Genomic DNA, 24,219 nt, shown 5'->3' with positions numbered 1-24,219 from the left:
AATCAGTACGGCTGGCGAATGTTTGAAATGCAAATATCACGTTATATCTGCTTGCATTAAAGCGGCTCTCGGTGTTAATTCGACAATCTGTGTTCAGTTCTACTCGTACTATTACGATCTATCTATACCGAAAGAGCTCCGGTTAATGGATTCGTACATAAATTAAAGGCTTTGTGGTATTATTTGATAACATATTGTTAGTGAATATTCTTTGTTATCCGGTTAAATATTAAAAGAATAAAGGCTAGTTACGTTTTATATGATATTATTATTATATGTGTATATCTTCGTAATTTCTGATTACCTCACGAGAGTGAAAAAAGTATGAGGTAATTTGATTTTAAATCAGCTGTAGCCCGCGGCTTTGCTCGCGTCGAAGATGATTATATTACAGATTGATTCAAAATATTACGTTAATTTAAGATCTCTTTGCATACCACATTTGTGGTTAGATTTGCGTTAGAATCATCAGACTGCTCGCAGAGCTCACTCTCGAACAGGCTACGTAGACCTGTTCATGGGAAAAACAGTCTTCTCTTAAATCTACTCGGACCATTTTAAAGGTTTTACCTTGTGCTTTATTAATTGTCATGGCGAAATCGACTTAAAGCACGAACTGTACTCTCGTGATTCAAAGGGGTATTCTGACGGTATCAAAGATTTTCGTGGAACATACACCGTTTTTCCTTTAGCAAATCGAGTGATAACTGTAGCCTGTATGACATTACGATGGAGTTTCTTTACTATTATTCTGGTGCCGTTGCATAATTTTGGAGGTCTCTAACTCCTGAGTAAGATTATTGAAGCGCCAATCTTCTAACTTAAAAAATGACGGACTTCCAGAATAGCTTTCATATATGAGAAATGTTAATATGTAGGTTACCCCTATTTCACCCCTTAGAGATAGAATAGCCAGAAATGCTAAAATACATATCTACACATTTTTAATCAGTAGCTCAAAATTAAGATTCATATTTCGGACTTAAAAAATGACGCACTTCAATACAAACTCTCAACCCCTATTTTACCCCTTAAGGGATATGAATTCCAAAAATTCTTCCTTAGTGGGTGCGTTCTCAATATAACGACCCTACTGACCAATTTTAATGGCCCTGACTTTAATAGTTTACGCTCGGTGATGATGAATCAGTCAGTCAGTCAGGACTTGTTGTTTTATAAGTATAGATAAGATTACTTATTAATTTTGTTAAAATGTAAGATTTCCGTGAGAATTCCATACAGAATCTAAGAACCTCTCTTTACTTAAAAATTAAGCAATATGTAACAACAAATAGTCTAAGCTAGATTATTGAAAACTTTTAACTCATAGAAAATATGCTTTGCTTATTGACAAGGTATATCTTATAAAATATTAAAAAATACAAAATAATCCCTAATATTACTTCATTTAATTTCTGAACGGAATATAATTCCCGCTTGATAAGATTCTCTATTTCCCAGGTGGAGAGGGCCAGGAGCACGGGCCCGTGTTTTTGATGGAGCCGCCATCAAGGCTCGTATTCTCCAACAGCACGGGCGCCAGAGTATCTTGTGCGGCTCACGGCTTTCCTACGCCTCAGCTCGCTTGGCAGCAGCCTGATGGGGCACAACTAGAGGACGTTCCTGGATTAAGGTAAGTTAAGTTTTCTGATACGTGCTTATGTAACAAGCATATATAATTATGTCCGGCAAATCGTTTTGGAGTAATCAACTGAAATATATAGTTGCATATTTCGATCAATTTATTTTCTTTCATAATATTTCGTTCTCGTAACGTTCAATGAACGAATATTTAATTCGTGCATTCATATCAGTCGCACTAAAACAAAAAAAATAAAATAAAAAGCAAAATAAGATACGTTCACCCATTTACCAATTATTCTTTAAAAAAAAAAATCTTCTGACAGTAACTATAAAAACAGTAATACTATTATATAGGGATACATAATATAATCCCGATCCTATCCCCTAATCTCCCGATACAAGGTAATATATTTAAAGAAAAGCAATACCGATTTCGTGGAGTACAATCTCTAAAGTAAACTTATTTAAAAGCACTAAAATTCCTCAAAATCAAACATGAAAAAGAGACGGCTATATTATTTATAGGTACAATAAAATAATACAATGATATCAAAACACATTAAACTAAATTATATTAATATACTCAATAATATCATCTTATGGTGGGTCTGTATGGGTGTTTCTGAGGGGCAAGATTTCGTGGAAGGTTAATTGATGGGGTCAAAAAATCGCAATTCCTCGATCTTCACTTTTGGAGCTGGTCCTCTTCACCGCTGTTCCGATAGGATTTATTTATTTATTGAAAAAGTAACATCATCAACTTATCAATAAGCACTTAAAATTAATAACTGATGTGTCCTAGTTGACTAAGTCTCGGTGGCGGTGCAGCTACACGTGCCGAAACTTATACGTGTTTTAAAAGTGGGTTAGGCGACCGCATGCCAACCGCGGTATTTTAAGTTAAAGTATAACCATTTTTTTTAATAATTACTACGATAGAAGTCTTATCTTCTTGAGAAGGGTGTCCTCGGGCAGATCTTTCTTTTGTTCTATTTCTCTTGAAGATTCAACTCATCTCTTCAGAGTTATACAGCGGCAAAATCTATGTTTTCCTGGTCGGGAACTCTTTCGTCTGGAGAGCTGCCCACACTTATCCTGGTGCAACACACTATCGCGAATAACTTAAACCTTTTTTTTACAACAATTGGCATGAAATTCGTATTTTAATGATTATATACACGTAACCAATATTGTTGTGATCGCTACTAGGCAAGTACTTAAATGAATATCCTTAATTTGTCGGATGTATTTCAGCTTGGAGTAAGTCAACCCAACCCGCGCTAAAGCAGTATGGCGGATAAACTCCAAATATATATATGACTTTACTATACCTTGCTAATCTAACAAATAATGCTTTATTGCATTTGTAAGTACATTCATTTATTTTTTACATCGACTGCAAGTAAATTGTGTAATGTTAGGAGCATTGGTTTGAAAATGTAAAAGAATTAACTAATCGAGATAAACCCAGTGTAGATTTACACAAGATCAGACTTAAAGCTTTGAAGCCGGAGGTACGATTAGTTTTCTTTTCAGCAGATCGGGATCAGCACCGGATAAAGATTTCCAATAAGAGTAAATTGGTATAATCACTGGCGGCGCTATTTCTCTTAAATCTGCTAAAGTTAAACCAATCCGATTTTAGATTTTAAATATAACCGTGTAATTATAAAAATACTTTTTTGCCTAGCAATGTTTACTAAAACGACTTGCGTACTATTGTCCCCTAAAACTAAATGACATACTGCTTCGAGGGGGATGACATTCTTCTTTTACCTTTGTGTCGTAAGCAGCGGACTGACAAATAGGTCATCTCATCATCAGCTCATCATCATCGGTACTGACATTCCTCATATAGGCAATGCGTCATCGATCTTGGGAACTCAGATATCATTATCCTTGTGCCCGTAGTACTGGCTTAGATACCCTTGTAACCGGAACACTCAAACCGGAGTTAGACAAAGGCCTACCCTAAAGCGTTTTAGCATTAAACCTTTGACCATGACAAGAGTAATATTACAATTTCGAATTTGTGTGTAACGCTTTATTAAAACGTTACTGATGCAAGGCCTCGTTTAAATGTTTATTATATTATGCATCCGTACGTAAAGGACTCAACCGTAATGCTAAATCTACGCCAGTATTGTATGTTTTGTTACAGAGTTGTAACCTAATAACCGTTATGACCTTAAACATTGGTGTCAATAAAAATTTCAAGCCTGAGCTTGTTAAATTTTATTTTTATTTTTCCTGTCAGATTCGCAATTTTTGGTGATACTAGCTAGCTAGCTAGCTTCATACTAATTTACCGTTATGTGGTTTGATGGCGCATTGGTGATGTAGGGAATGGTTAATATTTCTTGCGGCGCCAATGTCTAGGGGCGATGGTGACCACTTACCATCAGGTGGTCCATTGCTCGTCTGCCTACCTATATCATAAAAAAAATATATATTATGTATTTTATGTCCATACTCATCACTCATGACATGGCTTACTCGCAATCCGCCCTAATAAATAAATAAATATACATATAAATATAAATTACAGTACAAGCACGTGGAAGCCAGATATGTTTCGTTTCACGAGACGCGAGAAACGAAGTCGTTGGTCTTTATTATTCAAATATTATATCAAAATATATTATTCATCTTACAAAACAAGGTCTCTGTTTGATGTTTATGAATTTAATAAATAAAGAACGATAAGGATATCAGGTGAGTTTAAGTATAATGTTAAAGAAATAAGCTCCACAATGGAATATTATATTGATTAATAATCGAGATATTAGTCGATGGAAAACGTAAACGTTAACCGAAGCGGGCTATGGTGGACTTACTATCCGACGGCGCATTTGCTAGTCTATCTAACAGTGTTATAAAATAACAATCTGTTTAAGTTGCCGCACTCGCATAACTTGTCACGTAACGTAACCCGAGACCGAGATCGCGTGTCGAGCGCAGCGCTTCCAACGATAACATTGCTAAAATATCATCAATTTTATCGGTGTTTGAGAAACGCAAGTTTATCGGAGAGTTAGTTGATGGGAACAAAGAAAACTTCATTTGAAACTGAAAATCTTATAGTATGCGATAAAATTAATAATAGAATCAAATATATATTTAGATTAGATATAAAAACCAAAAAATAATATCCAGTAATATATTCTCGATTCTCATCATTCTATCGCCATATATTTTTTAATGAATCCAACGTATTATATTGTTCTTAAAATGTTTATTTGTCAAAAATAATTACTGAAGTGTGTTCGACAATCAAGCTACAAGACTTTTGCTCTCGTTAGTATGGACACGTGCGACCGGTTCCAGTTGCTCATAATGTAAGCATTAAGTTCATAAAATAGAATTCTAAAAAGAGCCGAGATAGCCCAGTGGCTAACGCGTGCATCTTAACCTTTCAGCTAGTATCGGAATACTTGGCGTCGATGTTTCGAGCCTCGTTCAGTTCCGCGGTCAATTGGAAGGCAAAGCCAAATTGGCATCAAAAAAGCTCGGTGTGCTCAGCAAGGCAAGACAGTATTTCACGTCGGCCCATCATCTAAGACTATACAAGGCGCAAAATCGGCCTCACATGGAATACTGCTCTCACCTCTGGGCGGGTGCTCCCCAGTACCAGCTCCTTCCATTTGACCATATCCAACGTAGAGCGGCTCGAATTATCGACGATCAAGCCCTCTCCGATCTGCTTGATCCTTTGGCTTTGCGTAGAGATGTTGGATCGCTCTGCATCTTCTACAGAATTTGTCACGGGGAATGTTCCGAGGAATTGTTCGGATTAATCCCGGCTGCTGAATTTCACCTTCGGACATCTCGTCAAAATTCCAAATATCACCCGCACCACCTAGATGTCCGAAAATCCACAACAGCGCGATTTTTAAGACACTTTCTGCCTCGCACAACCACTCTGTGGAACCAGCTTTCGCCGGCGGTTTTTCCGAACCGATACGACTTAGGAACCTTCAAGAAAAGAGCGTACTCTTTCCTGAAAGGCCGGCAACGCACCTGCAAGCCCCCCGGTGTTGCAGATGTCCATGGGAGGTGGTAGTCACTTTCCATCAGGTGAGCCTCTTGCTCGTTTGCCACCTCTAGTATAAAAAAAAAAACCGATGATTGCGGGTTCAAACCCAGGCAAGCACCACTGAATTTTCATGTGCTTAATTTGTGTTTATAATTCATCTCGTGCTCGGCGGTGAAGAAAACATCGTGAGGAAACTTGCATGTGTCTAATTTCAACGAAATTCTGCCACATGTGTGTCCACCAACCCGCATTGAAGCAGCGTGGTGGAATATGTTCCAAGCCTTCTCCTCAAAGGGAGAGGAGGCCTTAGCCCAACAGTGGGAAATTTACAGGCTGTTAATGTAATGTTAAATACCTTCTCATTTACAATAAACATCCAAAGTACATTCGAAATTCATCAAAACCGCTTGCTCTTAAACGAAAAATTCAAGGCTTACTGTTTGATAAATGTTAATATTCTGTCAAGGAATTCCTAGTCGACACCTTAGCATGAACATTTACCTTATTGTAACTTTCTGTCCACAACAAATATGTTTGACTTTGATTTTAAAACGAGCCATTTCAAAATTATCAATCAAAATTGTATTAATAATCCAATTAATATTACGATACAATCAACTTGATGTTGATATAATGATTCATTACAACCTTATTGGGTAGACAACTAATTTCGTTGCTAACAAAATTAAAATAAATAGTAGTAGAATTTAAACATCGCGATAGTACAGAGAATAGATCGAATACTTAATAGAAAATGAAGTAGAAAGTATTATATTTCCTGCGAAATATGGAAAATATTTGTAAAAACTTTTTCAGGAAGACATGGATTAAGATTTTTGTTTAGGTTTTCTTCTAAACTTTTCGCGAAGCCCTATAATCCATATGTTTTCAGAGAACATTTGCCTTTATTTTAATGCTAAAATTTTAATGCTCTAATTTAGTTTTCAGCTTAAGCCGCTTAAAATTTAAATTTATTCTTGTATTTCTCAATATTAATCTCATCATTTGATGTTACCCATTTTGATCAGTATACATTTTTCTTTCCCATAAAAATATTTAAACTTCATTTTATCTTTAAGAAAAAATAGACTGTGACAAATGAACGGACACACACAAGATTGATAAAGGTTTCGGGCTTTCGTCGGATCAACGAATGTAGTAAAAACACTCGTTTACTGTAAACCTATTTATTTAAGGTATTATAGGAGAGAAGAACTTATAAGAACTCCGAAGATTAAAACCAAACGAAGAGCGATTACTACGAAAGAAAAAAAATATGACATAATTGTATAATTAATGATGTTTTATCAGTTTAATAAGCTATCGAATTAACATTACGACCTAAAAATATCACTTTTTAATTTTGGGAACAATTACTAGTTAACAAACTAGCGAACACAAAACATATTAAAATGTACAAGTGTGTCTACAAACACAGGTGTCATATAAATCCAGTAACTCTGTAATTGCAAATTAAGCACATGATAAATCAGAAGTGTTCGCCCCGAGCAAATTGCAATTGATTTCGCAATTTTCGGTTAATATTTACGTGATCTAACAGTGGTAACCCAGCGGGGTTATCTCGGCTTTATTATTCGGGTGGGTTAATGTACTAGATAGAAGGTTTGTTGAAGGCTATGCAGCGTGTACTAGATAATGCAACCAAGTATTTTGAACGATGAGCGACCTTTTGGTAGTGACCAAGAATGTTGATTCGGAATTCCGAAAGCAATCCCGACTTCCGTAACATCAAACGAGACTTTACAAAAGTTATCGCCTAGCAAAGATGGTTATCCTTAAAATTATACGCTCTCATCGCAAAGCGAAGATTTCGCGAGATGGAAGCCGCCATGAAATATGTATAAGACATTTTGAATAGTTCTATCTTTGAGAACGATGAAATGTGCTATGGAAAGAATCGAGTAGAAGTTTTACAAGACCTCTATATAGTATGAAAATATTTCAGTTACTGCAAACAAAAAAAACAGGTAAATATTTATTTTAAAACAGAATTTATAGAAAAAGGTGGTCTTATTGGTAAAAGATTGGTCTTTTCCAGATAGTGAAGAAATATAATGTAATAGTAAGAGTTGTTATCTACTCCTGAGGAAAAGTAAACCTATTCCACGATCCCGCTCCAATTTTGGTTTGTTTAAGCAAAGTCTGAAGGTGACCATTATCAACGGACTCCCATTTTCTCACATGCCTCCCTTAAATAAATAAATAAAGTGGCATTTATTTACTTGTGACAAATACTAAAAGATATTTGAACAAGATTACGAACCAGTGCTCGATTTAAATAGCCGTTATTTGTTCAATTTAAACCACTTTTCCCCGTATCTTTAACGGAGTCTCAAGAGGAATGCTGGGATCGAACTGTCTGTTTGAAATTGTTCTCGTTTGTGCAGGGCCAGGTGTGCGGAACCAATTTTATTAAAGCGTTTACTCGCTCAGCCGCCGGGGAACAATAGTAAAAAAATATTTGCGGTAAGGGAAAAAAGATTCATTTGTTTGACTAAAGTTTTTTTGATGGCTTTCGAAATATATTTTTGGTAAGACTGTTTGTCAGAAGAAAGCTTTGAGCAGATCTTCTTGTTGGATATCAACCACTTATCAGCAACATCAGAAATGTCATGACAGGCGATGACAATTAGACTCAAATTTCGATCAATTTTCTTGAGATGCCAATGGGTATAGCTGAAGGTATATCACTTAATATTAGGTGGAATACGTGACCATATAAGCCTGATAATGTTATTTTGTTAAACAAAATAAACAAGACATAAATTAACTATTTGTATTAAAGACAAAAAACAAAATATAAATATGAATTCTACGATCAGCAGACACAATAAGATGTAGTGTTAAATTTTTGATTCTTTAGCAGTAATAGTATTCAAGTTTCAAATGTCTTATCTGCAAATGATAATGCGAAAAAAATTGGAAAACCAAAATTCAATATTAACCTTGAGAGTTAAAGCGTCAAAATTGACTTTTCTGATAATATATTGTAACCACTTACTCGTAGGGCTGCTTGGTGGAATAAATCGGACATTTTGCTTAATAGGAAAGGCCGTTTACAAGAAATGGAACACTAATGAAATGTAATTATTGATGTTACTGTATTTAAAGTGAATTGTTATTCAAAGGTTTATTTCATTTAAACCACCCCAGTTTGTTTGTTTGTTTAAGATACTACTTAAATTACAGTCAAGTAAAGTTGTATGATCAATGATAAGATTATTGTAGTCTTTGACTGCCTTCTTGATCTAGCTAGTAAGATCTGCAGATCGTATCCTGGTATTCTGATCGTAATCTGTAAAAGAAATATTAAATACCAGCATAAACTTAAATCGACTTTTTTACATCTAAACATGGTTCTCATATCGATTGAGCTTCAAGGAAACTAGGAAATTCTAGTACTTTGTAAGTCCGACGTTAAACTCACACATAGAAACTTGCATTTAACGGTTGCAATATGTTTGAGTATGTGTGAGTCAAGGGTGAGCGAGTGAATGTTGTTAAAGACAAGGATGTCTTATGACGCACGTTGAGCGCATTGGCAAAGAACTTTGTAATTTCTCACTGTCATCGTCTGCAGCAAAGGGCACTTACGTGTCCATTTAACTACCTTCATGTATAATTCATACAGTTTCTACTGGAAATCGTTGTTGAAATACTATTGCTAGTCAATGTTCACCGTAAAAAGGAACTGTTATATTCAAACGGTTTACTAGTAAGTGAGAATCGGGTGGTGATTAAATTACACTAATCTTAACCAGATGACGCACTTAAATCTCTGCAAGAAAAGTTTTAGTTCATTTTCACTGAATTTTTATAATTTATGTCTATAATTATTTCTTGATCAGATAAACATTTAGAGGAATCTTGCACATATGTGTTGCACAAACCATTTTGATTTGAGCTGTCTAGTTTTACAGCTCTAACCCTTTTTCTCAAATTTAGAGTCCTTGACCCATTGTTGGACATTTCCAAGTGGCTACTTGTACAAAACTTCAGTGCGCTGTATAATTTTCGTATGTCTCGTAGAACTTCATCGGCTTAGGATGATTACCTCACAAAAAATTGAAAAATTAATATAAAAAAACAAAATAGGCTTACGAAAACTTACTTGTTTTACCAATGGCCTAGAATTGAATCTTTGATTTTCGTTTGAAATCCATAATATATTCTATTCGCAGGGCCTCTGAACAATCTATTTACTAATCTTTGATTCTTTCATTGTTTTGTTAATATTGTTAATTTTATGACTTTCCTATAATTAATAAAATATTTACCGAATTATTGTAATCGTAAAGCAACACACGTTCTAAATCCAAATTCTCAAATTGTTTTAAATCGTTTCAGGAAACAATTAGTTCCATATAAATTGCATGCAATTACTCAAAATAATTTAAACGTTGAACCTATTTCTAAAAAAATATTTTTTAAAAAAAAGCGACTATTTCAGCCGTTTTAATAAAAAATCCGATTTATTCCACTAAAGCAGTAAATTCCTGTGCAAAGCTATTACATGCAACAATATATGCAAACAGTGTTAAGGCAAATGTTTTAATAATTTGCCTGTATTCCGTGCAGAGTATGTCGGCCAGTGGTTTTGACGCATTTGCCTACGTTGACCCGTTGGGAACTAATTGCCAACCACACATACACGCAGTGATATAACGCTGACAGATGACACTGATGTTTAGTTAAAAAATTGAATAGATCGTTAAAATTGTGTAGATTATATTGTACGTGATTTTTTAACTTCATAGGTAATTGTTGGCAATTGTAACATGCAATTGTTTTTGCTAATACCGACCAGTGGATGGTACTCGAGATGGATCAGTGAATAAAACACGTCTTGACCATTCTAACACAGGCAATCAAGAAACAATCCAAGAAAGCAAAACTGTCAAATAACGAGAAGAAGACAAACCAAACACTTTGACTTGGTGTTGGCTAGTGTTGCGGATTGCTGTACTTAGTATTGTCGTGCTCTCGTTTCAAGAGTGCTTGAAGCAGTTTATCTACAAACATTACGTCTTAGCTTCTAAGATAAGGCTTCTAATGGTGATATAAGGAGTAATTAATTTCTTACAGAACTAATGTCTATGTGCGGTGGCGATCACTTACCGTCAGGTGGTTAATTTAACCACCTAACTATATTATAAGAAAACGTCATACATATTAACATATCAACCTCCAACAAATAACAGGATTCACCAAATCTACGGCCAATACGTCTGTGTCTAGTCATCAGACAAAATAAAACAAATACAGACAAGCACTACTGAGTACTCATTTGCTTAGGGATAACATAGATAAAATATCCGCATATTTCGAATACTTTTCTTTCCCATAAGTCCACCAATTCACACGAGAAATAGAAGTGGAATCCGTTCCAAGCTTACTTATTATATAAGTTAGTTTCTTTTTTACATAAACAAAGAAGCAATATATAGTGTACAACAAATTTAATAGCTTGTTTATGAAGGTACTTTCATTTTTGACTTGAGGGCATTATTATTGTTTAGAGAATAAAGTGTTTATCAAAATATTCTGAAGAAGAAAAAGAATATTTAGGACACGAATATGTTACATTTGAAAAAAATCCCCTCTATATAAATACATAAATATAAAAGTATACAAGTAAGTAAATATATATACATACATTTGACAAAAATCAGACAAAGAAAACATTACCTAATCTAAACAATAAAGAGAAATAAAAGAGATTTGAGAAACAATGACTGCAATCGTATCCTAAATAGGTTCCAAGTTTCCAAGTTTGGTTCCAAAACCCAGCACTGATTTTATGATCTGTCTGTGTGACGTCAAACTTATTGTAGCTTTTTAATTTATTTTGTACTTGTATGATAGTGACGGGCTTTTGAAATAATTTCATAATACACCAATAAAAATCGACGATATAAAAGCTTAATAAGCTTTGGTATAGACACGTGGAGTAATTGGTGGCAGTGAAATGTATTATATAAGCAATCAAAACGTAGTTTATTCTTAGTAGGCTCGTACAAGTCCTTGAAGCTATGACAGATTCGGAATGAAGATTCAACCTAAACGAACTGGCCTGAAACTCTTAATTAGTCTAACTGACAATTTTAATATACAATTTTATAAACATCGATCAACAAAAGCCCCACCCAGTATTGTGAAAGTCTACATTCATGCAGTAACTATCATCATACAACAATTCATCTTAATCAAGTATATTGTGTTTGATGATAACGTGTTCACATTAACAGACCCCAGTTTACGGGGCTTACGGGGCTTATGTGGCTTTTGGAAATAGCTGCGGCTGAAACATAGCCCCTATTGTGTGCCCCATAAGTGATATTTATTTGGTCAGCTTGATTTTGCATGGTTCGAATGTAAACTTGATTATAAGCGACAAATACGAAGGCTAATTGTGTAGACACTATTACTGGCGCAGTTTAGAAATATGTCACGTTAATGTAAAACAATTGTGATTCAAAATTCGTTATTAACTTGAAAACCATTTATCGCTTTAATTACTAAAAGCCTCTTTTGATTAAAGTTTGGCAATTATCGAATATATTTTCTTACATATTTATATTTATAACAAACAGGCATAAAATAATCAACGTTGTGAGGAAACGATGGATGGATTGTGTGAAAGACGATATGGTTAGAAATAATGTTACTATATGATGACGTCTGACAGAGAAGTAGTAGAAGGAGAAGACGTGCTGCGCCGACCTCGAGTAAAATTGGGATAAGGGCAGGAGGATGAGTCATAATAGAGACAAATATAGTACAATAAAAGCAATACCGAATACCACATATTATATTAAAAGATGCACAATGTACTGATGCTGAAAACGTAGATAGCATATCAACATAATAAAATATTAATCTAATTGTAATATCTAGTCGTAACTTACGACTCGTGGGTCATAACTTTACTGTTACCGATCATTATGTTTCATTATTATTACCATTTATCATTAAATTTAATTGTAAGAACCCGAACAACTAAAATCTTACAAATTTTGCACTAATTAACTAGTTAGTCGCTTAAAGGTTCGCTTTTATCTTTTCCAATTAATAAACTTAAGTCTTAAGTTAAAAAAACAATAAATTAGGCTTATAAACCAAAACAAATTTACAAAGATATATACGGGGGCTTAGTGTGAGTGATTTACATGCAGATTACAAAAAATAATAACTGTTTGTGTACCTCATAGTATTCAATTAATTGATAAGAGTAATGTTTCGAGTTTATATATAGTTCTTTTCGGTAGAATCTACATTAGATCCGACTGTAGGTTTACAATAAATATTGTTAGACATCGATCAAAGTTTTAAAAGTATATTTAATGCTTGCTCATTTATCGCTGTTTTTTATGTATAAGGTAGACTAACGTGCATATGGGCCACCTGATGGTAAGTGGTCACCACCGCCCATAGATATTAGCGCCGTAAGAAATATCAATCATACCTTACCTCACACCTGTGTTCTTCCAACCTTGGTAGCTAAGGTGTTATTTCCCGTGTGCCCATAGTTATACTGGCTCACGCTTCACAAATATACTAAATATTGTCGCTTGGCGGTAGAATATCTGATAAGTTTATGGTACCTACCCAGATGGACCTGCACAAAGTCCTAAATAATAATCATTTAGAATTTAGAATTGTTATTGATCTTTCGACTGTATCTAACATCTTCGATAAGAGATTTGAGATGTGAAACTCTAAAACATCACCTGCGAGCAATTTGTCTTAACCACGTACAACAATGCTTCATCGTACAACTTAAATTAGTTTCCATATGAATATAACGTGAAGCGTTGACTAATAATGTATGTTGTTTCAGTTAAAGCCACTTTGAAGATTAAAATCATACTAAATATTAATATTTAAAGAGGAACATTTACACAATAACTGCTAATCCAAATTAATTCGTGGAAGTGCTTCATGGAACCTCTATGTGTCTCATTACAATGAAATTCTACCACATATGTCTACCAACCCTCACTGGTGCAGCTTGGTGAGGAGACCTTAGCCCAGCAGTGGGACGTTTACAGTCTGCTACTTCTCTTTTTTTGCTTTTAGACTTTCATTCAAGTCCGCCTGGGTAGGTACAACCTTCTCCCCACACTTCTATACCAAGAAGCAAAACCAAGTATTTGTGTTTCGGTTCGAAAAGCGTGTGAGCCAAGGTAACTTCAGTCTTATTTCACAAATTTGGTGGCGGCTTGACGGCGGAAGGGTTGGTTAATATTGTGCCAATATATGTAGGTGATGGTGACTTACCACCATTATAAAAATATTTTGCCATTAATATATTAACACCAGCTACACGTGGCGTCAAATTCAACAAATGAAAATTCTAAAAATCATTTTACTACTCGTGTTTATGTAATAACAGACATTGATTCTAAGAAATTTTTATGTACATATCGTAACGTAGTTGCAAAAATGTTATGACGGAACATAACATTTCCTAGAATGAAAACGATTATATGCGTATCATGACACTAATATATTTAAGTATATTTAAGTATTAAAGTATATTATGAAAATAACCAAAATATTATACTAATGAAGCAGTATCAGGTGATAATAGTTTGTGCTTATGAATTTAATATAATGTTTTTGTTTGAGGTCATAACATATGATCTACTTGGTGGTAGGGCTTTGTGCAAGACCGTCTGGGTACCACCCATTCATCAGATATTCTATCGACAAGCAACAGTACACAGAATTGTTGTGTTTTGGATTGAAGGGCGAATGAGCCAGTATATCTACAGGCACAAGGGACATCTTAGTTCCCAAGGCTGGTGGTGCATTGGCGATGTAAGGAATGTTTAATATTTCTACAGCAGCATTGTCTATGGACGGTGATGACGTCTTACCATCTGTTGGTCCATGTGCTCATCTACCAACCTATACAATAAAAAAAATCCATTTAGTGATGAGACATTTGAAAAATGTATGGTTTATAATCAATGTATGTGTAGTAGTGCAAACCTGTTTGTTCCTTGGTTTATAAAATAATAAACCTGTAAATTCCGGTTCATTTCCAAGAGAAATATCATCGTACAATTCTAGTTCATTGTTATATTTTATTGAGCGTGATATTTTATTTAAAGTGACATTTTTTCTAATGTAAATTCAAACAATGTAAAGTCAAAGCGTTGGAAAAACTGTATATCATTTATATAAAGATGAAACGACAGAAATATATAGCAGGAACTCGCAGAGCATAGAATTTATTTCAATATTTCTGTTTCCTTTGTAACAGAATAAAAGCTACGCGCTCACTTTGACGTAGCACGCGATCAAATTACAACCGATATTGCACATAACACTAACATACCTATAGGTATCTACGTAGGTACTGGAATTTGAGTTATCGTGCAAACCATACACCATAAAAGCCGTGGCGATTTTAGTTATCGTTGAATTTCATTCGATATGAAAAGACAATTACTAGCATTAAAATTTGAATTTCCTGACATCTTAAGGTTCAGGATTCAAGTTGAGAGTTGAAATCCGGGTTAATCCAGCAATATTTCTTGGGATTTATGTCGAAAAATCTCTACTCGTAGTTAGCAAATGGACACTTAAACCCGATAGCTCAGAGCGTGATCTATCTCTGTGTAAAACTGCTGTCCGATCAGAGTATGCGTGTAAGGAAACAGAGACTGCACGTGTGCTTATTCACAAACTTGTCAACTGTACTGTAAATTACTCCTCGAAGCTGGACTAGTGTTCAGTATCAAAGATCAGTTTAAAGGACATTATAATATTATGGTCCTTTAAAAAGTAATCTTTTTGCTAATAATAATAACACCTGATATATTTATATAGCATATTATATTACATAGTATATATTTTCCATATATATTTATATACTAACTATAACAAAGTTATTTAAAATTGGGGAAGCGAACTGAAAGTGGCGTGTTTCACCGTTTTGAGTATCAAATTGCGTTTGATTAATTAAACGCACAATTGCATATAATTTCCTATCATCATACTAATACTATGAAAAGGTCATATATGTTTTATTCATTATATAAATAATCCAATTAATGGGCTCTTACCACTTTAACATCACCAGTAATCTTCCTTAGTCGAAATTTTAATACAAGACGCGTTGAATCGGAAGATAGGAAAAATTAGGCTCAGCTGTACGACACATCGTCATTAGTATAATAAAAAATACTCAACGAAATATCAAAAAATCCGCTGTTGATGTTTAAGTTTGACATGACGTATGTTGTAATTTACAGTGTGAACGTAAACTATGAATGCTTTATTATATTTAATACTAACTGAAACTAAACTCACTGCGGCTTTACCCGCGTGAACCTCCATCACCGTTTTACCCCCTTAGGGTTGAGTTCTTAGCAGATGTCTACGTCATATAAGGAGCCTACCTGACAAATTTCACGTTTGTAAGATATTTTATGTACATTTCTGCACTCTGTATAGCCCTTGACTACGTCAAATCTCACAATCCGCAGTAAACGCAATCGGCTTAAAAAGGGCTATGAAGTTTGCTCTCCACGTATTTGGAATACTTATATAAAATATTGTATATAGAAATAAATCCCTATTAAGTTGTTCAGACTATAACTTGAGAACGACTTTGTCCATTACATATATACATATATATATTTAAGATTTCTAATACTTCGTGTAATAAGTAGGTTCTTATTTTTAAGATAATAGGAATTACTAATTTATAAGTAATAATTATTTTATAAGTTCGAATTGAATATTTATAGCTAGACAGGATTACGTCTGTCGGGCAAGCTAGTATTAATAAATAGATAATTAATACAAATTTTAATATGATTTTAGTTTTAGGACAGACTTTAGCTGCAAAATAAAGATATGGATATAATTATGTTATATATTTAATAGATATATGTATCTCCAATACGGTGTTATGTCATGTGATTCTATATCATTAATTATATCATATTTTTATAACATATTATGAATGTAACAGAAACTATTGAATTTAAATTATGATCTATACAATTATTATTGTAATTAATTGTTCAATAATTGGTTAAACTTTAATGAATATTATATATGGCATAACGTCTAATACTGGCATATAACACTATTTCTTATTTTAAAAAAAGGATTGAGCTGTGTATAGCTTTTGACCGGATGAACCGATTTTGACTTTTTTTTCATGTATAATGTGACTTGGTCGATAGTGCATATGGTTAAACTATGGTTAAAGAAAATTTATTCAGTAGTTTCACATACCAAACGTTATCCTCAAACTGCAGAACGCTATTTAAAGTATAGAAAATATTTTAGCAACGAAAGCAACTTCTTTTATACGATATGTTTAATATATTAGTTTATTTTTTGAAAATTCAATTTAGCTTTTTCCATACTCGTATTTAATTTTGCTATCGGTTGCCACTAAGTTTATACGTACTTTCGGGATTAGCAATTTTTTCTAGAATGTTCTCATTTTCTTCCAACTTATAAACTAGCAACTTTCCAAAAGTTCGAGATTATTAAACCGTAACATTATTAGTCTGAAGACATTAAAACAGTGCAGATTCTTTTTATGAAAAATAAATTAGAGGATTTTCGTACGAGCAACGAGGTTTCATAGAAGTTTTTAAGAATATATTTTTTATATTATTTTGACTTGAGTTGTTGAATGGTATGATGAGATTTTTTTTTAATTGTGCACGGAAGATATACAAGCGTACGACGATCTGATAAGAGGTCGTCTCTGCCCCATCGGTGTGCTACCCGTCTAAGATAGTAAGTCCCTTACTGCCTACTTCAAACTGCCCTCTCAACACTATAAATTAAAATATAAAAATACAACGTTTTACTTACCAATCACCTACAGAGCTGAGGTACGATCTCAAAGGCTCTCAGTATCGACGTTATTCGGAGCCACAGACGGGTCAAATTTCAAAACGAAGTCTAGTATTTGCTCGCTCGGTACTATAAACGTCAGTAAGGTGAGCAATTTCAAAACAAAAAAGTACCTGTGTGGCTAAAATATAAAGCTTTTTGTTTTTATTCTGGTAATATAAAAAATAGTAGCATGTAGTTTTTTTGTTTATTCCTATTTATGTAATATAAAATCTCCAAGAGTTGCTAATTAAAAACTAACAGAAGTTTGTTAGTACACTAATGTACAATTACCTAAAGATAGTAATTAAATATCCTTGGATTCTTTATCAACTCAACTAATGCGACTATACAAGAAAATAAATATAATAAAGCAATGTTTAAAAATATAGAAAATATTTAAATTCTTAAAGAAACGTATAATCGAACAAAAATTTTTCAAATATACTCATTGAATAGTAAAATTTCTGTCCAAATGAAATAAACATTAAAGTCGGTCTCATTTATTACCTATTTTACTTGAAATTTCTATTCAGTACAAGTTAAATTTAAACCCCTTTTATGTAGCTCGTACTCGTTACTTAATTAAAACATTATACATAGTATATTTCAATGGCAGTGAATACTTGTCCGTTAATATTGCACGTTCTTAACGAAGTTAAGTCTTGGTAAAAATTTCAAAATTAATTTCTAAGCTGCGGCAACTTATGAGTAGGGTTGTCACTACATAGATTGTATTTAAATTTGCAATTATAAAAATCGTTTTAGACTCTAAATGCTCGAACTTAATGCAAAAAAAAAAACAAATAAACATTAAAATTACGAATAAGCGGCACGGAGAGCGTTTTTTTTATGGCATTGGTTGGCGTATGGCCATGGCATATGGGCCACCTGATGGTAAGTGGTCACCACCGGCCATAGACAAAGGCGCTGTAAGAAATATTAACCATTCCTTACATCACCTATGCGACACCAACCTTGGGAACAAAGATGTTATGTCCCTTGTGCCTGTGATTACACTGGCGCACTCACCCTTCTAACCAGAACACAACAATACAGAGTACTGTTATTTGGTGGTAGAATATCTGATGAGTGGATGGTACCTACCCAGACGGGCTTGCACAGAGACCTACCACCAAGTTTGCGGAGAAACAAAAAGACCATTTAGAAATACATAATATCAATGATAGTTTTAATGGATTCATAATAATCTATTAATTATCAATTATACCCTAACTTTCAAATTAAGACTTATTTTTGTTAACTTATAATATTAAACGAAGCGATTATTGTACATATCATATACATTTATTTAATGTATCTCGGTAATGGCTCAGTAAAGAAACGTATTTTTTGACAAAAAAATAATATATACGTATTTCTTTTATGAACAAATATTTTTAGAGCCGGTGAAGCTCGGTTACACTGAGACGATATAATGAGTTCAAACAAATGCGATAACAAACAAAAATACTTATTATAATTGTTCGGAAGTTGTATAAACTTAAAATGAAAATCTTTAATTATGAATTGGATATAAAGTGACAGCCCTGCCCGAAGGTTTTGCTTCAAAACTTCTTAATACATGCTTCGTATTTATTATAAGAAGTCATATTTCGAGGCAACTCCTCGGCGTCGCATTCGAGGTTATTATAGTTATGTATTCCATAGGAGATGAAATGACCCAGTGGATTTATAGTTTAAGTTTAAAAGAGTGGGGGTTCATGTTTAACGCCCACCGAGACGTTGCCTTCCTCTCAATAAAACTGTGTTTTTTGATGCTGTCTGTGAATTGTTATTTCGAAAGAAAATAATGGTCTATATCATAAAGTTATAACTGGCAGTCTCTCTACTAACAAATTAGTTATTTCTTCGTAATTGACGTACATACAGATGTTTTATAACTGTTTTAATGTTTAATCTTTGTAACAGCTCGTAAAAGTCTAATGTCTAGCTAAGAGTCTCCCCTACTCTAAACCTGGAGTCACGATGAATTACAAAGTTAAATACAATACACAATTATTATATGACCTTTTAATTATTTTGTGAGTGTCATAATAAAAAAAAACATATATAATAACAAAGCAAGGTGATAAATATAATGCATAGATAGATATATAGCAACCTACATAACCTAGAGCCGTGAAGGTCCAGTGGTCAGAACAGGTAATTCTTAACCAAAGATCGACACAAAATTTTGCCAAATGTAATTAATTTTCATGTACTTAATGTATATAAACAACAAAATAAAGCTTATTTCCATCACGCTAATTCCGTACCATTGAGTATATTGTACATGTGTCACAATTTTGCCTGACACATGCGTGGCTCGGTGAATTAAAAACTTATTCTATTAGGCACATGAATATGAAATGATATGTGTCCGGATTTAATCTTCGGACTATCTTAACTGTTAACTCCTTTAAAAATATAATATTTTTCATTACAGTAAATTAAAATAAATAAATGTATTTATAGAAAATATTGGAGTTCTTGTTTTGATAGATACAGAGATTGATACCACGACCTAAATGAAACCAAAAAAGTGTAAGCTAAGAAGTATAATATTAGTCTTTGATAAATTTCAATTTATTTTAATTTATATATTTACTATAATTTATTATTTTTTGATTATTATATAAAAGAGCACGCGACTGTATTAATATAATTGTTACGAGCATTCCGTGTACACATGCTTAGGATGTAATCTAGCTGAAAATGTAATGTATCTTCTGATTGTATTCTGTTTGTGTGCCTATGAATAAATAAATAAATACTGTTTTACTTTACTTTTTCGTAAAACAGATTGTATTGTTGTTATAACCTTGCTGTCTTCAATTTTCGTCCTATTTTTCTGTAAACTATAAAATAATATCAGAACACAGATTAGCATTACACGCCTATAATATATTATTCAGCAAATAATATTCAAACTTCCATTAAATTAAAAGGTATTTATATTTATGAAAATTAAAATGTAGCTCCTTTTTTAATTGTTTTTTATCGATTCTAGATCTCGCAAAAGCTTGTATATTAATGAATTCACAAAAGTAGTCATCTAAATATTTTCGTTTGAATTTCGCTTTTATAAGCATTTAATTAGTTATGTTACAGGATTAAATTGAATGTTATGTGAGATACCACTGGATTAGAATGTAGATATTACAGCGAAGAACTCGAAGGAAAATATTTCTCTCAAATGAAACACAAAGTCTACTACATAAAATTAAATTAATATATCCTGTATGGAAATCAACGTAATCGAACGCCGTATATTTTCATATATTATGTTTTTTTGTGTTATTAATGGCTGTGTAGACCCTTGGGTGGCTTTATTTTTATGGAGATTTTCATACGTTAAAGAGACAAAAGAGTGTTTTAAGGTTATCCTAAACGACAATTTATATAACAGGGGCCTATATATTTTTTATATGGAATGTGTAGGCGGACTGGCAAATAGGTTGCCTGATGGTAGGTGGTCAGCACCGTCCATAGACATTGGTGCTGAAAGTAATATTAATCACGCTTCATATCACCAACAACCTTGCCGACTAAAATGTTATGTTATGACTTTCTTCTTCACTTCTGAGTGAACCACTCGCCCTTCAAACAAAAACATAACAACTCTAAGTATTGCGTTTGGTATAAGATTATCCGATGAGTGGATCCAGGCTTCCATTGAGTAAAGCACCGCTTTTATTTTTATATCAAATACGACGTTATGGAAATAAATTGTTATTATTAGTCAAATAATAATATTCTCATTTGAATGTTTTTCTTTATGGACTGTTATTATTAATAACGTATGGAAATAAATACACAAGTTTATATTTTAAACGTCAATAAAAACATTTATATAAAGGATAAGTTTTGTTTGATTGAAGACTGACTCGGCGAATAAAAATCCGATTAAACAAGTACGTTGAAGCGCTTTAGCCGCTGGAAAAAGTTTGGAAAAATACACAACTCAGTACGTGAATATTTTTTACAAAATGGTGTCACATATACATGTTTACATTTATTTGTTTGTATGTATTTGTTTCGCGATATTATCTAAGCTCTTATTTTAGTGATATACCTTATTTGTGAAAAAAAAAATAGATTAATTATCGACACCATAATATATAATATCAAATTATTTTTCCCACGAATATATAATTTAATATTTGATTTAAAATAACGATAATAAAACATTTTTATATAAAAAAGATATAAATAATTAATTCTTTTGATTTCTACGAAGTTTCATAAAGCTGTGGCTCAGTCGTTTCAGAGAATTTACCTAGAAACAGAGCGATATAAAAATATACAAACTGAAGTAAATATAAGTTTAATGCGTATTTTGTTATTTGTAAATTGAGTTTTCCCTGGCGATAGCTAGACTTGGTCCGTAAAATTTTTTGTTCGATACAAGTCACTTCTATCGAACAGCTATAGTTTTGCTGTGTTGCGATTGGCCTGATTATTTTAGGAATTGGGTCACTTGACTGTTAAAGAATATAGGATTAACATATATGAATTCTATCGCAAATAGAATCTTAGCAGGTTTTTTGGAATGAAACTCTTTTTTACGCGCCTTTCAGTAGTATGTACTGGCAGACACGTAAGGATACGTGTTATGCCGGCTCTAGACAGGATTTCTCTCTCTTCTTCTTTCTCCCTTTCTCTTTCTAGTACATACAGTAAATGTTAATTTATTCCATTGTGTCTATTAGCGGCGACAGTGTTTTATTCAAATACATTGTATACAGCGAAAACAATTTCTTTCCAATCATAATTTTTTAAACTTAAATATTACAACATTTTTAGTTAAATTTATCGGTTTTGTCCTCGTTTAGAACACAAAGGTAAGGGACCTCGAGGGGAATTGAGTCACGACAGTTACACACAAAGTCATTACAACATTTTAAAGCCAATGATCGATATATTATTGTGACCCATTAACAATGTCAGTGATAATAATAATAATTAAAGTGCCAATTTCAATGTAACACCATCATCAAAACAGTATTCCACGTCAGCACATAATAACTTAAACGTAAACGTTCACGTAAATAAAAACGTAATATTCACCTTTAAAAAAATATTCTTGCATATAAATATAGTATGCAGCAAACGGCTATTAAATATGAGAGGAGATGATAACGGAGGTGACATGAAATATTAAAATTGAAAATTAAAGCGACGTCTGACGCTGGCAGTGTAATGAGATTACATTTGAGACAGTTATCAAAAATACATGTCTACGTAATATTAAACACGAACTATCGTCATATTAAAATATCTGTCGTTATAGAGAAAATTAATGCGATTATAATTATGTCTTCCCGACCCATATTGGTCACGATAGTTTTATCAAAGGAGTCAAAATCAAAATCAAAATACACTTTATCCAAGTAGGCTTTTAAAGTACTTTTGAATCGTCATTTAACAAACTATATTTAGTAAAGCTACCACCGGTTCGGAATGTATTCTGCCGAGAAGAACCGACAAGAAACTCAGTAGTTACTCTTTTTCCACATCTAAAAATACAGTCATGTTAGTTAAATACAATTACATATGTATGTTATATGTCCTGCCTTGAAGTCAACAAGTATTAACTCCACGCTATTTTATCATCTATATAATCTTGTATCGAATAACATACCTTCTTTACCAATGAATTTTTTACAAATGATTTGAATTTATGAAACTAGCCAAAACTAGCCAAATGGTCACTTATGTTGTATATAAATAATACACAGTGTGTGCAAAAACATGCACACTCTATTCCTACATCAGAAATTACTGGAAAGAGAACAGGCGTATGAACAATGAATATACGCGTTATCCGAGTACGGAAGTGTAATTACCTTCTTCCAAATTTGGAGCCGCTACTTTGAATATGTCGACGGAAAACCCCAATAAATATGATTTAGTCCGACCTGACTTTTAAATCTATGTATTTTACTTGGTCGTAGAGCTCTGTGCAGACCCGCCTAGGTCGGTACTCCCCAATTAAGAGATATTCTTCGGCCAAACAGCAATATTTAAGTATTGAAACTCCCGAGGGCTTACATGAAGTCAGTTTTGCGCAAGTCATGAAATTCCATCGAAATACATGTATTTTAATGAAGTTGGATTGTGTGATTGTGATTAGTATTATGTATACTTGTATAGAAAACATACCAAAATTTAATATATTGAAATATTAAATCACGAGAGAGGCGATCGAATAATCTGTACTCGACTAGACTTAAAAGTACTAATGAATCGTTTACTTTAATTCATTATTATTAAAAAAAAATCCGAATATAGATTCTACCGGAAAAAACCGCCTCTTCAGGAGTTACTCTTACGTCATTAATTAAATAACAAAATTGTACGAATACATTTCGGTTCAATGTGTCTTATATTCAAATATTATTCTATTCCGTCGCTAAGCAGAATTACGTAGTATTGTTTTGTTCATATGTGAAGGGTGAGTGAGCCAGTGCAAAGATGCAAAGGTACAAGGGATATAACCTCTTAGTTCCCAAGATTAGTGGCACATTGGTGATATTATCAGGAATAATAATTTTTCTAACTCGTCGGTCCACCTGACTGGATATATGACATTAAAAATAAATAAAATGTCGTGTCGTGGAACATTATAGGAACGAAGTTGCTTTCGCTACATGAAATTGTTATTAAAATCTTGTGTTTTAATAAAAGTATATGTAAAA

General features: G+C 33.2%; 1 protein-coding gene across 1 annotated transcript in view; it reads left to right on the top strand.

Moving 5' to 3' along the window:
- Dscam3 (Down syndrome cell adhesion molecule 3) overlaps positions 1–24,219 on the top strand; it is a 200,392-nt gene that overhangs the window by 31,327 nt on the left and 144,846 nt on the right. Inside the window, 1 exon segment of the mRNA XM_064216635.1 lies at positions 1,462–1,633. Coding sequence (XP_064072705.1) covers positions 1,462–1,633 — 172 coding nt within the window.

The sequence above is a fragment of the Vanessa tameamea genome, chromosome 2, assembly GCF_037043105.1.
Source record: "Vanessa tameamea isolate UH-Manoa-2023 chromosome 2, ilVanTame1 primary haplotype, whole genome shotgun sequence".
Classification (NCBI taxonomy): domain Eukaryota; kingdom Metazoa; phylum Arthropoda; class Insecta; order Lepidoptera; family Nymphalidae; genus Vanessa; species Vanessa tameamea.
Note: the sequence above shows the minus strand (reverse complement) of the source record. Positions and strands in the feature narration are given on the sequence as shown.